The sequence below is a fragment of the Stenella coeruleoalba genome, assembly GCF_951394435.1.
Source record: "Stenella coeruleoalba genome assembly, chromosome: 7".
Lineage (NCBI taxonomy): Eukaryota > Metazoa > Chordata > Mammalia > Artiodactyla > Delphinidae > Stenella > Stenella coeruleoalba.
This window is the reverse complement of record NC_137153.1, coordinates 33,805,915-33,826,770: the sequence shown is the minus strand read 5'-3', so window position 1 is coordinate 33,826,770 and position 20,856 is coordinate 33,805,915. Positions and strand designations below refer to the sequence as shown.

General features: G+C 55.5%; 1 protein-coding gene across 4 annotated transcripts in view; it reads right to left on the bottom strand.

Moving 5' to 3' along the window:
* Positions 1–3,893: 3,893 nt before the first annotated feature.
* FGD3 (FYVE, RhoGEF and PH domain containing 3) overlaps positions 3,894–20,856 on the bottom strand; it is a 35,527-nt gene continuing 18,564 nt past the window's right edge. For 3 of the 4 annotated variants that reach the window (XM_079926495.1, XM_079926497.1, XM_079926498.1), the window contains 10 exons: positions 20,132–20,278; positions 19,695–19,787; positions 18,409–18,488; positions 17,001–17,031; positions 15,971–16,078; positions 14,852–14,914; positions 6,674–6,796; positions 6,235–6,375; positions 5,436–5,582; positions 3,894–5,169 (listed from right to left, as the gene is read on the bottom strand). In XM_079926495.1, the coding sequence (XP_079782621.1) occupies positions 4,927–5,169; positions 5,436–5,582; positions 6,235–6,375; positions 6,674–6,796; positions 14,852–14,914; positions 15,971–16,078; positions 17,001–17,031; positions 18,409–18,488; positions 19,695–19,787; positions 20,132–20,278 (1,176 nt within the window). In that variant the 3' untranslated portion in view covers positions 3,894–4,926. The remainder of the gene's footprint in view (positions 5,170–5,435; positions 5,583–6,234; positions 6,376–6,673; positions 6,797–14,851; positions 14,915–15,970; positions 16,079–17,000; positions 17,032–18,408; positions 18,489–19,694; positions 19,788–20,131; positions 20,279–20,856) is intronic. The other variant, XM_079926496.1, reaches the window with a different exon arrangement.

The window sequence follows — 20,856 nt, the reverse complement described above, 5'->3', positions numbered from 1 at the left end:
GGAATGGGCGGTGGGGGGTCCATAGTGCAGCCACCCTCTGTTGCCAGCTGGGCCTCCCAGAAGGATCATTCAGAGAGAGCTCGTCTGTAGAAACATTGCAGTGGCTCTTGGGGAGGCGAGCCCACCCTCTTTCCTAGATGCCAAGCACCTGGACTAGCTGCTCACAGGGGCTTGGATTCTAGGGCCCTGTCAGACCCCAGGAGGTGGGGAGGCCCTTTGAGCATCTGGGGTATGAGGGCTAGAGCCCCCCAAGGCCTGGGCTCTGAGGTTTAGGGTAAGCAGGGACTTCAGGGGCTGATCCTGCCCCTTCCATGTGCACAGTGGTCCGCTGTCCCCTTGGAGGGTGGTGACGGATGGGCACAGGTGTACGGCGGACCCACCTGGGTCCAAATGCCCCTCTGCTGATTTCCTGGGGCATGGCAGCCCCTTTGGGTCTTGTGTGCTGGTTTCTGCAACGGGACCAGACATCTGAGGAGGAATTGGCTGTATGTCCTGGAGACCTGGGGACCTCAGAGGAGGCAGGAGAGCACTGGGCCTTTATGATCTCAGACAGCCTCTGTCTCTCTCTGAGCCTCGATTTCCCCATCTGTTAAAAGAAGATTCCAGACCCAAAGTGCTCTGGGGCTGCATGGCAAGAACAAAGTCTCTGAGCTTTCACCCAAGCTGTTGGCAAATATTAACTGAGCACATACTCTGTGCCAGGCACTATTGTAGGTACTTCATTCTGCTCTCAGAACTTCTGTTCTAGATGAGGAGACAAAGGTTAAACAAGAGAGCAAATACCCCAACAAAAAGTAGAAAGACTGGGGCAAGGGCTCTTTGTTGAGGTTCACGGAGCAGACTCTTGCAAAGTCCTGCAGGAAGAAACCCCAGACAGACAGAACAGCATGTGCAAAGTCCCTGAGATGGGAAGGAGACTGGTGTGTTCTGAAGGTCCAGTGGCTGGAGCCTGGTGACCTGGGGTGCGAAAGGAGCAGTGCGGGGGCGCCGGACAGGAGAAAATGAGGCTGGAAGTGTGACAGGGCCAGAGGCTACAGGGCCTGAGTCCAACCCCTGAGTCCCAGAAATCCAAGTGGCCGGCACACAGGAGGTATGCCAGCAGTGCCTGCTGCATGAAGAAATGGACAAAGAGTGAATGAGTGACTCCTGGCTGGGTCCCTAACTCACTGTGTGACCTTGGGCAAGTGTATTTCCCTCCCTGGGGCTTAGTTTCACTGCTACTAAGACACCCTGAGTTGTCATTATTTTCAGCGAATGGCTGGGCTGGGTGCCTGGCTGCAGCAAACCCTTGTGTATGTTGGCTCCTTCCTCTTCCCAGGACTGTGAGGGACACGGCCAGCATCCCCCCTGGGCCTAGTGGGGAATGTGTGTTCCCCAGGCTGAAGAGGAGCAGCCCCTGGGGGCACAGAAGACCCTCAGCTCAGGCCTTTGACTCCTGTGACAGTTGGGTACTTCAGACCCTTTTCCTGCCCCGTCTGGCATTCTTTAGGACCCCAGAGGCCCCAGGGCCCACCTCCTGCTCCGCCCACTGGCCTCCCTTCTCCCTCTGTTCAAGGGATGGCCTCCTGTCCTGCAGGGTTGGGGGCTGGACTTGGGGAGGAGGAGGAGGAGGGACAGAAAAGGAAGGTCAGTGGAGAGGCTGAAAGCCAGTGTGTGTCCAGCCTCCACCCTCTGTGTGTGGGCAGTGCAGAGTGCCCAGGCCTCAGGCTATGGGAGCAAGATGAAGGTAGACAGAGGTGGGCAATGTGCAGGTAGGAAGAAGCCCAGGCCCAAGGGTCACCCAAACACATGGTGTGGAGACTCCAGGCAGGCAGCCTGCTTCTCAAGTCCTTACTGGGGCATCCAGAGGACCAGGCCAGATGCCCCAGCCGGAAGGGTCCCTGGGGACAGACCTGCCTTCTGGGGCCATGCACCGGCCACCCACCCCATGACTTCAGACTCCACAATAGTTATTAACATTTATCAGGATATTTCACACGAACACCTGAGTTTCTTTCATCTCCTGAAAAGCTGGAAGCTCTGGCCACACAGGTCCATGCCTGCGTGGGGACAGCTGGCAGAGGCTCCCCTATATCACCATGCCTGCTGGCCTCCAGCATGCCCGTCATGGGGGTCTGTGTTGAGACTTGCTGGAGACACAAGGCCCTGTCTCCAGCTCTGCCCTGGTTGCCCCCATCGCAGCCAACTGGATCTGTTAAGACCCCCAAGCCTGCCCCGTGGCTCTTGCCTCCTGGAGCATCACCAAATGAGACCCCGTGGAGACCCCATGACCAGGCCTTGTCTCCCCCATGCTCCCTCTGCTCCTTGCTGTGTGTCACTGGCTCCTCCAGGCCTTGGTGGCCCTGCACTCAACTTAGGCACCCTTCCTGCAACCCCTCCCCCAGGGTGTCCTGGCTGGGAGTGGGGCTCCTAGGGAACTCCTGCCACACCCCCTGCCATGCCCACTCCCCTTCCCTGCTTCTGTTCCTCCCCTGTGGCTGCACACCTTCTCAATGTCTCAGTGGGAATAGCCACTCCAAACAGAGGGATTTCCTTTCCTCTGTGTTCTCAGGGCCCAGCACTGTCCAAAATGGACAGCGAGGACATTTTTCCGGGTCCTGCTGCAGCCACAGCCTTTGGGACGCCTCCTGTTTTCACCCTTGTAGCTGGCCCCAGGACATATGGACTGTGATGGAATATAATGTCCTGGTGTACCCCGAGCTGCTAGGGACAGAATGCCCACCTCGCCAGCCTTCCGATGTGCTGACTGAGGACAGGACCCTCCTGAAATTACTGTGGAAGCTTGCGTGCCGGGCCCCCCATGCTGTTGGCTGGGAGAGGATAGGGCTCAGGTCTGCCCTGGGGCACAGAGAGCTCACTGGGAACCGGCCACGGGGACCCTGGGCGGGAACCCACAGTGGGGGCTGCGGGTGAGGACCCTGGATGGGGGGCCCAGTCTTGCCCCCTCAGACCCCAGCAGAGTGGCACCATGTCCAGCAGGTCAATTCCAGCTGCCCACTAGGTCTGGAACTGTGGGACTCTTGGGGGCATCCTTTCTGTGACTGTTTCCTCAACTGTCAAGTGGGAACATCCTGGGGTTTAGGTGAGACTGGAGTATTACAGAGTTGACCCTGAGAAGGAGCCCCACTAGGCCCATGCTCAGTCAGTGCATGAGGCAGAGAGCAGAGCTCCGAGGGAGAAGGGGCAGGACCAGCGGGAAGAGGCCGGCTGGGATCCAGGTCCCTTCAACGCCTCTGACATCTGCTGTCCCTGCCTTGGCTCCATGGGCAGGGACTTTGCTGTATTTTCTTGAGTAAGAGCACAGTTGGAAGGGCCTGGCCTCCCCTTCCCAGTGGGCAAGTTGCCGGTATCAAGCAGCTTCAGAACACCCACTGCAGGTGGTGAGCTCTCACAGGTGCAGCATTGAGGCCCAGGTATGCAGCAGGTATACAGCTGCAGCAGCATCCAAGCATAGCAGGGTGGGTATGTGGGAGACAGCGCTGACTCACACCTAAGCTCACCTGTGCCCTGCCCACCTCACCTGGGTCTCTACTTTACCCGTGTCCTGTCCTACTTCACCTGGACCCTGACCACCTCACCTGGGCCCTGCCCACTTCACCTGGGTCCCAGCTCACCTGTGCCCTGAGCACCTCCCCTGTGCCCTGTCACTCCTTGCCTGGGCCCCACCCCTGCCTCACCCATGACCAGTCATCCATTTCTGGCTCCCACAATGACCCTCTCAGCCCACAGGTATGTGCCCTGCAAGTCTGCCCATGGCTGGGCAGTGACAGGCATCCCCGCAGGGTGCCTTGCGGACGTTAGAGGGATGGGGGTCCCAAGGGACTGGACACCCCTCAGTCATCAGTTCCTAGGTCCCTCTGCTCTCCTTCAAGGCCCTCGGGGCTCTGGTGCAAATAGACCTTCCCGACATCTTTGTGAGTAGCCAGCACTCCCACGATCCTGTATCTAAGTCTGGCTCCACTTGCTACCGGGGCAAATGGCCCTGTCTACCTCACTAGCATGACCAGGGACACAGAGCAGGTCTCCAGGCATGGTACCTTGTCTGAGGCCCCGCTGTCTAATGCCGCTGCATCCTGGGGCAACCACAGGGGTGTTACTTGCACCCTGCAGGCCTGGATTGGGGTCCAGGGCGTCATTACCGGCTGTGCCCATCTGTTACCCTCATTCTCCAGCCAACCAGGCCCACTGTGGGGAGACCCTGCCCCAAGGCTGTGTCCACCTGTTGGCTGCCAGCATTTATTTATGTAGATAAGCACTGTCCACCACCGACCAGGGGAGGCAGGCACAAATCTCAGGCCACAGATCACGACGCCTGTGTGGTCCCCCTGTAGTTTCGCAGCATGGCTATTCAGGAACCCACCACTCGCTCCCTTGGGCATCTCCAAATGGGGTGGCGAGCTACGAGGTGGCACAGGGTGTGCCCAGTCCCCGGGAGAGGAAAGAGGAGAGAGGTGGAGTCCGGGGGGCCAGTATGGTTCAGCTCACACGGATGTAGATGGTATAGATGGGTGGGCAACCATCAGGAGGGGTGGCATGACTGCAGACATCCACCAGGTGTCCTGGGCACCACCCATGAGCTCCTTCTGTCTTCTGGCGCAGATGACCCCTCACTGCCCACTCAGATGGAGTTTTCTTGACAGTCACCCCACGCCCCGCTCTGGGCCACACTGCTGGGCCTGCAGGCAGAGGCCCAGGTCTTTGAGGGACGGGCTGGGTGACCCTGGGCAATTGGCTGCCCCAGTTTGGGCCTCATTTTTCTCCTCTCTGACGTGGAGGAACCCTCCAGGGCCAAGTGCTATGTGGCCTGTTGGTCCCTCAGCAATCCAGGCTCCCTTCATGCCTGCATGTGGCCTGATGCCACCTCTCAGATGAGTACAGGCCCTGCCACGGTGGCTGTACAGCTAGGAGACACGGCAGAGACTCAGCTCATGGGGCAGCTGGGGCCTGGGGCTGCTGGGCCCCTGGGCTGGCCTGGGCCGGGTGCCCGTGGGCTGCTGAGCTCAGGGCCTCCAACCACTGCTGCTGCAGCTCGGCGGACGGGGCACTCAGGTACAAAGACTGCTGGGCCTGCTGCAGCTGCCACATGTGTCCAGCATCCAGCCTCTCTGTGGGCTCTGGCACACTCACCCTGCAGCCAGAGAGGGGGATGGCATGCAGCAGCTGGCCATCCTGCAGGAAAGGAGAGGAGCGTCAGCACCCCGGCCTCTGGAGTCCTGGCATCACTAAATACCATCTCCCACAAGTGGGCAGCAGAAGGGTGATTCTGGACAGCCGGGGAAACTGAGACCCTAGGGTCACATGAGCCACCCACCACGTGGGGTTGGGCCCAGGCTGCATGGCCCAGGCCTATCTGGGCGCCGCGGGCTTGAGGCTGTGGGCTGCCAGAGCAGGGTGGACCCCCACCCCCAGTGTGGCCCAGCGGACAGAGGACACACCTGGCTGCCTCCTCGAAGGTGCAGCACCAACTCCAGGGAGTCCGACTCAGAGATGGCAGCCCACACCTTGCTCCAGGCTGTGCCGCCATCCGACACCAGCAGGGGGCCACAGAGCAGGCTGGGCGGGGGGTCCACAGTGGCTGGCTTCTGGGGACACAGAGGACAAGTCAGGTGGAGTCTCCCTTGTAAGAGCCACTCCCCAGGAAGCACCAAGGCTGAAGCTCTGGGGGGAGAGAGGAGGGGGAGACAGACTGGACAAGGCCTGGGCCAGCCTGAGCTTCCCCAGGGTCACTGCAAGGCCACTTGGGATTGGGCTGGACTTTCTAGGCAGTGAGACCACAAGAAGGGTCAGGACAGAAATAAAGATAAGGTAGGAAAAAATGGAACAGCAGGGAACCAGAATGTGGCGGCTGTTGATGATTTCCCTGTACACACACACACCTCTCACACGTAACATCACACACACCACACACATTCACATCCTCCAGGACTAGGAAGAAATAAGTTTCTGTTGTTTAAGCTGTCCATCCTGTGGTATTTGTTATACAGCCTGAGCTGACTAATGCACCATCTAACTCCTGAGTGCAAACGGTTCCCAAGCTCTCGGCCATGACTGGATCCTAAGAGCCCAACACGCACACACGTGATATTTGGCATTCAGCTGCTAGCTGCTCTCAGTGGCCTATGGACCCAACTGAGCCCTACCAGTCCTGGTCCCAGGGAAGGCGACAGCACTAGGAGCACAGTCTGTCAAGGCTTCTGGGGTCTTGTGTCTGGAAGGCTCACCCAGCCCACCCACCTCTGTGCTCTGCTTGGGCTCCAAGGGCTCCTCGAGGCTGGGGCTCGAGGGGGCCACCGGCTGGGTCAGGAAACACTCTCCGCAGACACGGCTCTGCCTGCCGTTCTCAGCCTTGAACTCGGAGCACTTCCCACAGATGACCTGCAAGACAAGGGCACCTGTGACCCCAATGCCCAGGGACAGAAGACTATCCAGAAGGAGGCTGGAAGGAGAGGTGTAACGGCATGTGGAGGGGAAGGGCTTGTCTGTGAGACATGGGAGTCGGGAGCCTTGTCCACAGGGCAGAGACCCCAAGTCTGGCCCCTGCTGGGCCTCCAGAGCCTGCCTTCTTGCTCAGAAGTTCCAGGATCCAGGGGTCTGTGTGCATGGAAAGAAGATTTGGAGGAGGAACTAAGCACATGGAGGTCCCAGCAGCTGGCCTCCTTCCACCTGGACTCACCGCCCCACACAGCTTGCAGTGGCGCTTCCTTTTGGTGATGGAGTTGAAGGTCTCGCCGCAGCTGCTGCAGCCCTGCTTCTCCTTGTCACGTCTGATCTTAGAGGACCCTCTCCTGGGCTCAAGCTGTGGGAGGCAAACGGCTGCAGTCAGCTTCCCAGCGCATGTGGAGTGGCAGCTGTGCGATACACAGGCAACGCACATGCAGGGCAAGAAAGCCAGACGTGCAGAAGGGAATTAAGCAGGAGCCACACTGGCCATGGCCCCCTGCCCAGCCTCACTCCCCAGAAGCTGCCCTGCTGTCACACGGGGTGAGATCCCAAGGGGAACAGGAACTCTATGCTTGGAATGACTTGTCCCACCACGGAGGTCAGTGACTTTGCGTGTCTGCAAAGATAACCACCGGAACCCACACTGGGGGAAACGGTGGCTGCTCTGCACAGGAGCCCAGACGCCAAGGACTGGGGTGTCTGCACCCAGCATCCAGCCAGGTGGCCCTTGCTTCCATGCTCTGCCCTTTATTGGACCCCAGAGCATGGTCCCTGCTCCATGCCAGGCACTCAGAGGTGTGCAGTTGCCCGCCCAACACGTGTGAGAGCACTCTCCAGGGGTGGGAGCAGGGTCAGGGGCTGGACTCCCTTCTCTATCTCCTCCGATGCTGCCTGAATTTCCCACAAAAGAGGGCAGTGATGAGTCCTTTCAGCAAGACAACGGGAAGTCATGAAACATGGTGTGTGTTCAGAGAGGTTAGAAGATCTTTAAGACTAGTCACAAGAACACACTATAAAATGCTTTTACTTCTTTTTTGTTTGTTTGTTTGTTTTCTTTTACGTTTAAACAAGCTGTTTTGTGTAAGATTTCTCAAAAAGTTTTACAAGAACCACATCAAACTCCTTGGAGCAAAGAGGAATTGGAGAGTGGCAGGCAGCGGTGGGAGAGAGGTTTTCATTTTATTCTATCACTTCACTTTTTTTTTAAAAAAGTATTTATTCCTTTTTTAGTTAAACATATTTACAAATTTTAAAAAATCTAATGCAGTCTAAAACTAAGGAACAGGTATATAAATCATACACGGGAGGTAGATGTCAAGGCGACATGTTGGAAGACTGTTTAAAGGTGTCAAGTTATATTGCTAAGGGAAACAAGCAAGTTGCAAAATAATGTACAGTAGCGTATAATGTTTATACCAAAAAGAGTACGTGCATGAAAAAAAGACTGGAAGGAAGCACACCTGATGATCTTATTGGCTGTTTGGGGTAGAGTAACTCTTATCTGACTCTCTTATCTGGATTTTCTCAAGTGTTCACCGAGAACAGCTTGTGAAAGAGGAAGAAAACCAATAGACACGTAGAAAAGCAAACCAGCCACTCACTGACCAGCCCCCCTAACCCCCCCACCTCCTGCCTCACATTCCCATTGAGGACTGTGTTCCCTCTGCACTGTGGACAGCGGTTTGAGAGCTGAGTGAGGGAACCTATGTGGTCCACTCTGACTGCCTACCCCTGGCCATAGTGACATCAGTCGTGTCCAGGACCCCAGCCCCACCAGATGCAAGGGCTTGGGAGGTGAGCAGGAGGCAGGAGGGAGTGAAGGTGGGAGTGGGCACCGACCATGCAGGGTGAGGCTGGCGTGGGGGCTCAGTAGCGCTGTCTGATTAGGTTTCCCCATATGATTAGGAGTGGTGCAATTTGGGGGACAGCTCCCAGGCCCTTGCCCTGCCCCTCATCAGCCATGAGACCCTGCACGAGTCACTTCTCCTCTCCAAGCTTGGTTTCCTCATCTGTAAAGTGGGGTGAGGAACCGCCCCTGGCCCTGAACCCCGTCACAGCACAAGAATCCTGACTGGTTTTGCTGATCGCCCTTATGTTACCATGGCTCTCAGGAAATGCCCCGTCCCAGCCCCTTAGCATTTCCTCTCTGTGTGGGTAGGGGGCGCTGGGGTCCCAGCAGAAAACACAGTCAATTCACCACAAACTTAAGATTTTAAGAAATGTCACAGATATGTATCAAATTCCCCAGGATGTCAGAACTAGAATGGCTACTGGAAGTGCTTGTCTCAACCTCTCCCTTGCACAGATGGGGAAACTGAGGCCCAGAGACACTTTTTCTGTTTAAAAGAGAAACACTTAAAATAAGTTTAACATTAGTGTTTCTGAGCAGAATAAAATGACGTCTGAGATTTGTTTTAAAATATTCCAGAAGAAGGAAGAGTATGTGGGGGTGGGGTGAGGATAGGGGTGGAAAGACAGATAAAACAGGAACAGCACAAAGCTGAAGTTGCTCCAGGCTGGTGTGGGGGTCTCGCTGTCTGTTAGTTCTACTTGTGTGTGTCCAAAGCTTCCCTAATAAAAATTTGAACAAAATAAGCTAAAAATATGTTTAATATAAACTCTGCAAGTTTAAGGAGAAAGAGATGCACTGGTTGGGGGTGAGGGAGACAGAGGGAGGGGCTTGGGCATTGGAGGCTGTTACGGGCTGAATTGTGTCCCCCAAAAGTCATAGCTTGCAGTTCTAACCCCCAGCACCTCAGACGGTGACTGTATTTGGAGAGAGGGCCTTTAAAGAGGTGATTAAGGTAAAATGAGGTCACTAGGGTGGGGCTTAATCCAATATAACTGGTGTCCTTATAAGAAGAGGAGATTAGGACATGGTCACACACAGAGGCAAGACTATGTGAGGACACAGGGAGAAGATGGCTATCTACATGCCAAGGAGAGAGGTCTGTGAACAAAAAAAGAACAAAGAGTGCCACTCATCATCCAGTTATATAAGGGTTAAGATGCACCCACTGCAGTCACCCACGACAGTGCACCCGGGAGGGAATTCAGGATGAAAAAAACAAGATGAGGCATTCTGTGTGTTGGAGAAACAGGCCCCAAGATAGAGAGGCACATCTCAGAAAGAATTTCAGTGACCCCAGATTCTTGCATCTTCCCATGCAGAGAAAATCACTTAAAAGTATTAACTTAAGATATCTGTTCTTTGTGATATAGCAGGAATCTTTTACCAAAATGTATGCTTGACTACATGTATTTCCTAGCCAAAAAATTCGTACATATACTGGCTCCTCCCCTCCCTCTTACAAGCAGTTCCTCAGAGCTGTCTCCCAGGCTATAGTCCTCAGTAAGATCCTGAGTAAAACTTAAATCCAACTCTAAGTTGAGTGTTTTTCTTTAAGTTGACAGGCCTCAGGAGAAACCAGCCCTACCAACACCTTGATCCTGGACTTCCAGCCTTCAGAACTGTTAGAGAATAAGTGTCTGTGGCACTTTGTTAAGTAGCCTGAGCACGCTAATTCTGGCCTATGCTTCCAAGCTCTGCTGCCTCTGCTCATAGACCCCACTGCGGGCCCCACCACTGTGAGGCCAGTGCTGGACCCCTGGTACGAGGAGCCCTGGGACCAGCTGGTGCCTCTGAGGGTGATAGGGACGCTTGCTCTGCCCAAGACCCCATCACCCTCCTCCTCCATCTCATGACCCCTGACCCCATGGACACTGGGTGTAAGAAAACCTTGGGCCCCCTCTCAGTTTATTCCATGCAGCTCAGGACCACAGAGCCCTGTGGGTGGAAAATGGGTGGCACAGACCCGACAAGCAATACTGACGCTCCCCACAGCCACATGCCTTACTGGAGGCCACCCCTGTCACCCGGCCTTGGCTGCCAGCCACACTCTAGCCCTGAGGCACATCTGTCTGCCCCACTCAGGGCTCCTTCCCTTGAGACCATCTCTCAGGACTGCTGGGGTTCAGACATGAGAAGAGAGAGGAGGGGCCATCCCTGGGTCTGCTGTGGCCCAGGAGCCTCAGCCCTCTACCAACCTTCATGGTGACCCTGCCATGCCTGTTTCCAGGTGAGGACACCAAGGGCACTGGAGGTGGGAGTGGTCAGTGGCAGGTGGCTGGATCTGCGTCTTGCCTTCAAGCACTTACATGTGCTGCAGAACCTGGGCTCTCCAGACCCTGCGAACAGCGCTGCACAACTGCTGAGAACACAGGGAGGCCATGGGGGCTACTGGGGCATCCCTGAGGGTCAGGGCTGCCCACAAGATGGAGGAGAGGCTGTAGCGGGTCAGGGGTATGTGGCCAAGAGCTCAGGTGCTGAAGGTCAGCAGGGACCCCGTCCTGGCCAGAGGGACCAGAGGACAGTTCCTAGAGCCGGGCATCTTGGGGCTGGGGCTTGGAAGAGCGACCCATCCTGGCTTCCTTTTTTTAGGCTGCAGTTCGGTGATCAGACAGGGTCTGACTACCAGCTTTCTTGGCTGGGTACCAGCTTCCTCGGTGCTGAAGACCGTAAGCCACCATGGCCCATGCTTGATGCGGCTCCCCCAGGCAGTTCCCGACACCAAGGGCTGGTGACCAGGTGGCTGAGGTGAGCCCACCTGCATCGTTGAGGACAGGTCTTCCTGGCCAACCATACTTCCTTTTTGGATGAGGCTATAGAATAAGTCAACCAAAGGGAGGGGCTCAGATTTTCTTTTTGGATGTGGAGACATTGGAAAGGCCTGGGCCAAGTCTAACCAGGGAGGTGTGGCACCGTGGCTTCCCTAGTAACAGCCAAGCGACTTCACCCAAAGCGCTCCAAATGCGCAAGTGTGGGCGTGGGAGGTCTGTGCCGAGGGCCTGTTTTACTCAACGTCTTCTCTTCAGCAGATTCACTTACAAAGCAGGGAAGCAGGAGGAAAATTCAGGGAAGAATTGGGTCCCAAACAGTGGCCCTGCCAACCAGCCTCAGAAGATGGAGCCACAGTTATCATCAGTCCTAAAGGGTGTGGACATAGGCCTGGGTCTTAGGCCTGGCCCTGTGGTGGGTGCAGCCCAGGCCCTCTGCCCTTCACAGGCAGCCCTGTCCTGGGCTTGGGGTGGAAGGGCGGCACTAAGTTTGTGCATGCTGAATGACGGGTGGCAGGGATGGGGCCTTTCACGACATCGTGGAAGGGTCCATATGTTGCCATGGTGGCTCTGGAGCCCAGGGAGGCCTTGACAGTTCTGTGCTTCCGTGAAGAGAGACGCAACTTTTGCAGAATGGGGAAGTCTTTGTATTCTGCAAGACTCCCTTGCAAAACTTCCTGGTTTGGGTTTAGCTTTTCTTAGGAAAGAGGGCCTAGTGGGAACTGTGTGTCTGAGGACAACACCAGGAAATCAAATGAGCACACCAAGAGTGAGTTTACATTTCCTCTCCAAAAGCTTACATCTGGCATGTTGTAGCAAAGATCACTCTTTCTAGTGCCAGAATTAAAACCCACTTTGGGGTACTTTCCACAAATATCCACTGAGCACATCTCGGACTCGCCCTGTATGGCAGGAGCTTCACGGAGCTGCCCTCCTGGGTCCACCAAAACCTGTGCTCATCAGAAACACAAATGAGAAAAACCATGGCCGGGCCATGTGTGCTGGGGCCGGAGCTGCAAGTCTGTTGCTGACGAGCGTTTGTCTGTTGTAGGGCCTGGGCCTGGCTTGGGGTGGATAAAGGGACTGGGACAAGGAGACCTGAACTTGAATTGTGATCCCAAGCATTTGGCAAGTCAATGGTGCTGCAGAGCCCTTGGAAGGCTGAGCCCCTGTGTAGAAGAAGGTGGGGTGGCCCGCATATCCACTGGCTGGGCGTCGCCATCGATGCGCAGCAAGTCTGCAGCCTGGCCTGGGCAGACCCCTGGACCGCGCTGAGGCCCTGAGCCTCAGGGGCTCTCAGCTACCTTTTCACCTGTCAAAGGAGTTGGGCAACTAATCGGAGGGGCACCCGAGTGGCCAACAGACACCTGACACAGCTCCTCTCTCTCTTCTCCCCACCCAAGGGAAGGTGAGGGCAGAGGGGGAGGAGTTGCCCAAGGCCTCATGTCAGGACCCACTCCACGTGTTAAAACATTAAACATGGGACCTTCAGGTCCCTTCCAGCTAGAACATTCTCCGATGGGCACTGCCCGTCGTGTGTGCCAGCCCCACCTCCTGCTCCTCTGTCTCTGCCTGGGCACTGGATCTTCCTCAGCCCTGTCTCCCTGACCACACAGCCCACAGCCACTTCTACTTTACCCCGCATCCACGGACTAAGGCCTGCCCGTGGACTCACCCTACAAAGAGTGGGGGTTGCTCACGGCAACCTTGATGCCTTCCGGCATGCCCCAGGCCAAGGGTCGGATAGCAGAGGGCCCTGCAGGGGGTCCAGCTCAGCTCCCCTGCAGAGACAGGGAGAAGCAGTGCTTCATGCAAAGGGCCATCATGGAGGTTGTCAGAGACCCTGGCCAAGGGACCCTGGAGCTGATTGGAAAGCTGAAGAGGCCCCATGTGTCATTCTTCTCTGGGCAGTTAGTTACACAGATGAAGCTTGAGTGTGCAAGCTGCTTTTCATGATGTTCCTAGACGTTCCAGAAAGGAGCCCAATAGCACACTGCCAGCCTCACACGCACAGTTTGGTGATTCAGAAAGCTGATGGTGGGTTGCTTCATGTGAGAAACACTTGTCAGTGACTCTGGGGTCAGCTGCGAGGGCTTCACAGATGAGGCCTTGGGGCACAGCAGGCATAATTGAGGCATTCTGCACAGAGGGGATAGCAGGTGCAAAGGCCCTGGGACATGGCCAGGTGAGGTAGGCCAGGGCATGGTGGGGGAGGGTGGGCTGAAAGGAAGGCAGGGCCAGACAGAGCCACAATGCAGGAAGCCCCTCAGGGAGTTTGAGGGGCTGTGACAAGACCATCTCTCCCCTGCTGGTAATGCTGCTTTCAGATTTCCTGACTGAGTTCAAACAAATTAGCACAGGCTCCCTCTGGCTCTCGCAGTGCCACCCTGTGGCAGCAGTAGCACTCAAATAAGGGGGTTCCCTCCTCTCACTTGGTCCCTGAAGCCCATCATGCCCTAGAAATGCTCCATCCCTCCATGGGAGCCCAAAAACTCCTCAAGGTTTTCCCAGTGCCTGGCAGTCAGAGACACATCGGGTCAGGGGTCGTGTGGTGACCTGGCAAAGCTTCTGCTCTTGTAACAGAGCAGGGGACTGGAGCATCTGGGCACACCTGTTCTGGGGCCTCAGCTGGGGCCCAATGCTACCCAGCAGCATGGATTGTGTGGGAGGAGGGGACTAGTTTTCTTACTAAAAATCTAAGCCAGTACAGGGACATTTACTCCCCGTGAGGAGCTAGACATCCGTCCCTCCCTCTGCTGCTGTCCCAGGAAAGTCAAGTCCCACCACAAGGCCTTTGAGGCAAAGGCCAGGTCTCCTCACCTATCAAGCCCGTTTCCTGTTCCTAAAATGGGTTGACCCTAACAGGTGCCAACCCAGAATGGCTGTGATGACCAGCAGGGTGGCCCTCGTAGCCAGAAAAGAAGGAGCTCTGCAAGTTGGTGCGAAATTCAGGCAGACTTTGCTGTCCAACTGGGGAGCACCTGCCACCAAGGGAGTGCTGGCCCAGATGAGGGACGTGAGAAAGAGAAGTCAGGGGGAGGGAAGGAGAGGCAGGCCCAGTGGAGAGAATGTGGGGGCTGGACCAACCTACCCATGGAAGAAGTTCCGCTTTAGGAGCAAAGCCCCTGTTAGGGGTCAGGCTGGGGCTCAGGCCTCCACTCATTCCTTCTGAGCCCGGAAAACTGAGGGATAGGGCAAAGCGAAGATGCCCAGGAGAATCCCCTCTCAGGATGCAGGGTACAGCACCTCCTTGGTAGTCTAGGCTTATAACTGTCATCAGACTTCACGACTATTAGGCCCAGTGGTTAATAATGATGCTTCCCTGTACTGGATACTCACTGCATGCGAGGCGCACATATTTACCCTGTTACTAATCTCCCAAACTGACAGAGCAGGAGGGACTCCGGCATAGTCCCGGGGCCTGGCCCTGTCGGGGTGGGGACATGCACACAGGCTATCTGACCCTGGACCACGCCTTCTCCGCCCACATTGACTGAGCCTCCTGAGGGCCAGGTACCGCCTTGATCCACATTTCATCCAGGCATACTTTACCTGTGGTAAAGAGCACAAGTCTTCAGAAGAACTCAGCTGTGTAACCTTCACCCACCCAAGGAAATGGACATTTGGGTCCCAGCGGGCTTGCCCCAGCCCTCCACCAACAGGCCCCAGAGGCCATCACTGTGAGGACCCAGGTCACATGGAAGGGGGAGGCTAAACCCTCACCCTCAGGTCACCCTGGTCTGACCCCAACTTCCACCTCCCGCCCCTGTCAAAGCTGGGGGGGGTCACTCACCCCTGCAGCACCCCCTCCACCAGTGGCTACCGCTGCAGGCACCTCTGGGTTGGCGCTCACCATCTGGAGGGGACAAGACAGCTGGCATGAGCAGAGGTCTGTGGCCACAGGCTGACATCCAAGGCAGTGCTGGAATGCCACCATTCCTTCTGTCTGGTCACAGGGTCAGGAGGAAGACTGTCGGGGCCTGGTGTTTGCTATGACTTTGGGAATCTGTCCTCCCTGGCCTGAAGGCATCTCAGAAGAGTTATCATTTCCCAGCTGGGGTGGAGGGCGGTGGGCAGGTATGAACCTCCTTGAGGCCCACCAGGCCTAACCAGCTGCATCACACCATGTGAGGTGGCCCTGGCCTCTAGCTGTCCTCAGGCATCTGTGGAGAGCTCGGTGCCCTGCCTTCCACGGTCAGGCTCTGTCTCTGCACCAACTTTAACGGCAGGTATGGGGTGGGGTGGGGGGTTCTGTTTCCAGGTCACCTCTTTTCAAGGTAGGGGACAGTACTTTCCCTGCCCGGGGACAGCACAAAGTTTTCTTCTAAAATAGTCCAGAAAGCAGACAAAATGGAGATTTGATGGAAATATTAAATGGATAATGAGGTGGCCTGTGGCCCACAGACCAGTGAGACCACAGGGAGGGCCACCCCGGCCTGGTGTCTGGGACTCAGGGCTGCTCAACCAGGCTGGGCTGGGTATCTCTTAGCTTCAGGGATGTCCCTGAGGCATGGAGTGAGGGACCCTCACTGTGAAGTCATGTTTGGTTGTACCTAGACAGAGGGGATGGCCAAGGCCTAGGGTGGACCCATCTGGCCCTGGGGGGGGATCCTGCTTCCTGGCTCCCCCCAGGCCTGGGGACAGCTTCGCATGGGGAGCAAGCTACCCCTGCTGACAAGATCACAGCCCCTAGGTGCATGTGATAGGACAATGCCTCATGTAGCAGCTGTATCCAGGCCTGTCCTTCCCTCCCTCCTGTCCAAGCACTGACCATCCCAGCTATAAGGTACAGGCGTCCCCACATGGATGCCCAATAAAGGTGGGCATGAGGAGAGCATGGGGACCAGCTTCCCCCCCAAGCACCAGTCCTTGTGCAAAGGGCCTGGGTTGCCCCAGGGACACTGGCACTCACAGGCGGGTCTGGAGTGAGAGAGGAATCCTCATCCTGGCCGAAGGAGCCACTGAAGGCCTTGAAAGTCTGGCTGTTCTGCTTGTGCTTCTCAATGGTGGCCTCAATGACCTGAAACAAAACCACAGAGAACAAGGGCCCTCAGAGAGCATTCCAGGAGGGTGAGGACAAGGGTCCCGTGGTCATTGCGTTCTCCCCTGACCAACAGCCTCACATGTCCTCTGAGATGAGGAAACAAGGCTCAGGGATGTGATCAGTGACTGACCGGGTCCCCACTCCAATCTCCATGGCTCCCAGTGCCACCCCACATGCAGTTCTTCAAGCCAAGGGCAGATGCTCTTGGAACAGTTTATATGGATTCGAGGCCACGTTTCCATTCCTGCAACAGCATTCCCATCTAATATCTGTTTGAATTTCCTTTTTCTCTTCTCACTCAGATTTCTGTCTTATGAATTTTGGGAGCCACGAATGGTGGCTAACCATCACTAATGGTTAGCGTTTGGCCTGGTGGTGGTCTGCCAACCCCAGTCACTGCCTTGGCCTCCGCTCTGACGTGGCCCTCCTGACCTGTGTCCCTACCATGGCTGGTTCTGAGCTGAGCCTGCTCTGGCTGCCCCAGGACACTGCCTGGCCTGTCTTTGGAAGCACAGGCTCCGTTCTGGAAGTCAAGCTGCTCGTCCTGCAAGACCCACCTCTCCTGCCAGCCACGGAGAGAAAGGACAACACGGACCTACCTTGGAGCTGCCAGACAGTGGAGATCCTCCCCAGGGTGAGGGCACCTCCCTGCATGTCCACCTCCAGGCCTTTATGTTTATTTGTTTACTGGGGAGCCCCAAATAAGAGAATGGATTCAAAGGTTTGTGGAGTCTGAAGGTGCTTATAAACTTGGTCACCCCATCACTTCAAGGTGGATAGATGGGTGGGTACTACCTGGGGGGGACACGGGGCCATCCCATCCCTTGCTCCAACATGAAATGGCCATACCACTCAAGAATTTGGTCATTGGGTTACTTTAAAACTTTAGGAGCTTCACCTGAATCCATTCTTTCTTTTCCTCTTCTGTCCTATAAAAGCCAAAAGAGTATTTTATTCATTTAGTCTTGGATACTGACTCTAAACCACCTGATTCCTCTCAGCCCTGAAGTACATGCCTGTGCTGCTCACTGCCTGGAAGTGCAACTCACGGCTTGGGAGAGTGGCCCCAAAGGCTCTGGAACACTGTGGCCAGTATCACCAGGTGCAGTCAGGCGAGGTCAATTGTGGCCAGGTGGAGTTAAGTGTGGCCTTGTGGGTGCAGGTAGGGTCAGGTGTGGCCAGATGAAGTCAGATGTGGCTAGATGTGGTAAGCTTGGTATGCAGAGCCCTCTGCAGTGGATGTAAACCAACACTTCGGTGGGCCACAATGGGTCATTGCAAAGATCTCACGTCATTGGCGGAAGTGAGAGATGGGCTCTCCCAAGCCCCGCCACAAGTCATGCACCATCTTACAGGGTAGTGTGACAACAGCCACCAAAATGTAAAGTGGACATGCTACCCTTTGGCCAGCAATTTTACTTCAGGAATCTACCAGATGGACGTAACGACACATATGTACAAAACTTGGTTCATGGACACTGCTTGCAGCACCATTTGCGACAGCAAGACCCCAGAGGACCTAGGTGCCCGTCAATGGGAACCAGCCAACGATCATACTGGAAAATTATGCTGCTTTAGAAAATGGTGCTCATATATGGGATGATTTCTGATAAATTAAATGAAAAAAGCAAGATGCAGAACAGACTAGATAGAAAATGGTCATCTGTGCTTTAAAAAATAGATACAGGGCTTCCCTGGTGGCACAGTGGTTAACAATCCACCTGCCAATGCAGGAGACAAGGGTTCGAGCCCTGGTCTGGGAAGATCCCACATGCCGTGGAGCAGCTAAGCCCACGCGCCACAACTACTGAGCCTGCATTCTAGAGCCCGCGTGCCACAACTACTGAAGCCCATGCGCCCTAGAGCCCGTGCTCTGCAACAAGAGAAGCCACCGCAATGAGAAGCCTGCGCACCACAACGAAGAGTAGCCCTTGCTCGCTGCAACTAGAGAAAGCCTGCGCACAGCAACAAAGACCCAGCACAGCCAAAAATAAATAAATAAATTTATTTTTAAAAATAAATAAATAAAATTAAAAATAGATACATATGTATGGGGACAGAAATTCCGGAAGGATACTTCAGAGATGGTTAAGAATGTCTGCTGGGGGTGGGGAACAGGGGGTGGGCAGAGGCTTAATTTTCATTGACTTCCCCTTAGTACTGTTACATTTTAAACCACAGATAAGCGAGTAAAATGAACACAAACACATCGAAAGTTTATGCAGTTTAGAAAAGGAAGCCATCTGCTAAAATTTCAGGTCAAACATATTCACACAGCAGCAGACACCAAGGCAGCTGAAACCTACCGAGTTTGTAGCTCCAGGGACCTTTTCTTTCCAGTTATGATGAATGTGTAGGCTGCATTTGACTTGACGACATCCTGCACCTGAAGGCATACAACAAAGGACAAAACAAAAACAGTAGGTCACTTTTAGCGGGTCCTGAACTGTGGACTCACACTCTCAGACTTGGAGGTCTTTCCCTGAGAAGGGGGGGCAGAGGTGACCCAGTGAGTCTGCAGGGGAGTGCTCAGCTTAGGGTCATGGTTGCTGCGGGCCACTCCGTGAGTCAGTCCATCGTGGAGGGTGGACCACCGACCTGCTCAGGCAGGGCTGGGACCACTCATTCACTGTTCTTGGAACTGTGCCGGCCAAATCTGCCTGCTCTCAGGGCTTCCCAGGAAGTCAGCCCCAGTGCCTTTCCCCACAAAGGTACCCACAGGCACTCCCGACACAGGGATGGGAATCTTAGGAGAAGAGCCAGGAGGATCTCCACTACTCTGCCGGGGTTTCTGAGGCCCCATGGGCAGGTACCTTCTATCTGCAGGTGTCTGCAACAGGGAGCCTTCCCTCATCCCCTCAACACTCTACTCCCACAGCCCTTGGGAGTAGATGTGGCCCACAGGCTGGCCACTGTCAGAAGGGATTTTTTTTGCATCACTAATGCAACCCTTCACTTTTTAGAATAAAGAAATACTTTGATTTAGCCAGTATTTTTGGAGTTCCCGTTAATTCAAAGCACTCTCCCACAGAAGAGGGGGACTGACTCCAGCTCCAGCAGCCCCACAGCACGAGACATCAATGGACGCAAGGAATAGGGACAGCAGGGACAACAGGTCATCTGGACCTTGGGTACAAGTGCCTGCAGAACCTCATCTGGGCTCCAAATTGGTGCAGGAGTGGAGAGAGCATGGACCAAGGACCAGGGAACAGGCAGGATGGGCACCCCATCTGCATTCACCCCAAGTTTCCCTTAGAGTCTGTAAGTGGGGCCCTTAGGGCTAACTTCACAGGGGACAGGAGATGGCCCAGGTCCTGGCATTGCCCTTCATCCTGCCAACATGAAGCCGGCAGCGCACTGGCCGGTACCCAAGTGGAGGGACAGGGGATCCTGCCCATTCAGCCCAGGATGCTAGGCCAAGGCGCCCTCAGAGATGTTCCCCCATACCTGGGTCAGGATAGAAGTAAGGCTCAGAGAAGTAGTCAGGCAACCAGTTGCACAGCAGTGAGTACTTTGGTGGCTAAAGCGCTGTGTCCCTACACCTGCTCTGTGCTTTCTCAGGGGAACAGATCGGTGGGAGGGGCTCACCCACCTGGAGGTCGGAAATGTCCATCTTCTCCCGGACACTGAACTTCTGGCCCATGAGCCGCAGTTTGGGCACGCAGTAAAGGATCATGCTGTTGAACTGCGATAGTGACGGGCACGTATGGGGTGAGGGGCGTTTGACTCCACAGAGGAGCACCCCAAGGAGGAGGTGGGGCGTGGCTCTGGCAAGAGTGGGCAGGGCTAGGCGGGGCTGGGCTGAATGTGGGAGTGGTGAGGGCATGCTGGGGGTTGGACTGGGGGAGCGGCTTAGTGGTGGGGCGGGGCTCTGCAACTGATTGGGCCTGGGTTGGGTGAGGGTGTGGCTGAGTGGCTGGGTAGGCCCAGGCTCTGCCGCTGGGCTGGGTGTGGCGTGGCAGGGGCGTGGTTCTGCAGCTGGGCTGGGCAGGACTGGGCAGGGCTGGGTGTGACCGGTTGGGGGCTCACCAGGAAGAGGTGGCGGTCCTGGGTCGTGCCATTCTTGGCTGATAGCTTCTGGATGTGGCCCTCCTTGATCAGCTCGTTCGCAGGGTTGACGATGTCCTCCTCCCCACCTAGTCTCTCGTATACCTCCAAGAGCTTGTGCATTTTCTCCTGAGAGAGACACGGGGCTCAGGCAGCTGCACAACCACAGGGATTGGAGGCCTGCCAGGGCTGGGGACCCAGAGGTGTGTGGAACCCTGCCCTGCAAGTGTGGTCCAGAACCAAGGAGGGACCACGATCCTGCTGACAACGGTGGGAGGGAAAACACGGGCCTTGTAGAACAGAGGTTCAACTTGCAGAGAGTAATAAATAATAACAACAGTTAGCACCACTGCTATGTGCCACACCCTGTTCTAAACACAATGTGGGTATTAATTAATTTAATTCTAGCACCGGCCTTAAGAGGCAGATGCCATTACTATCCTCAATCTATAGACAGAGAAACTGAGGCACAGAAAAATCAAGTGAGTTGCTGGAGATGTTTCAGCTAGAGAACTGGGACTGGCTCTCTTAGCCTCCACAGTGAAGGGCATTGGGTCAGAGGAGATACGTTGGGCAGCTGCAGCTTTTGCCCTGGACAGTCATCCCTTCTTGTGGTAGCCTTACCTGGTTTCCTGCTCCACCCTCAGATGGCCCAGGGCCATGATGAGACCAGACCTCTGCCTACCCGCAGGTCATCGCCCTCTGTT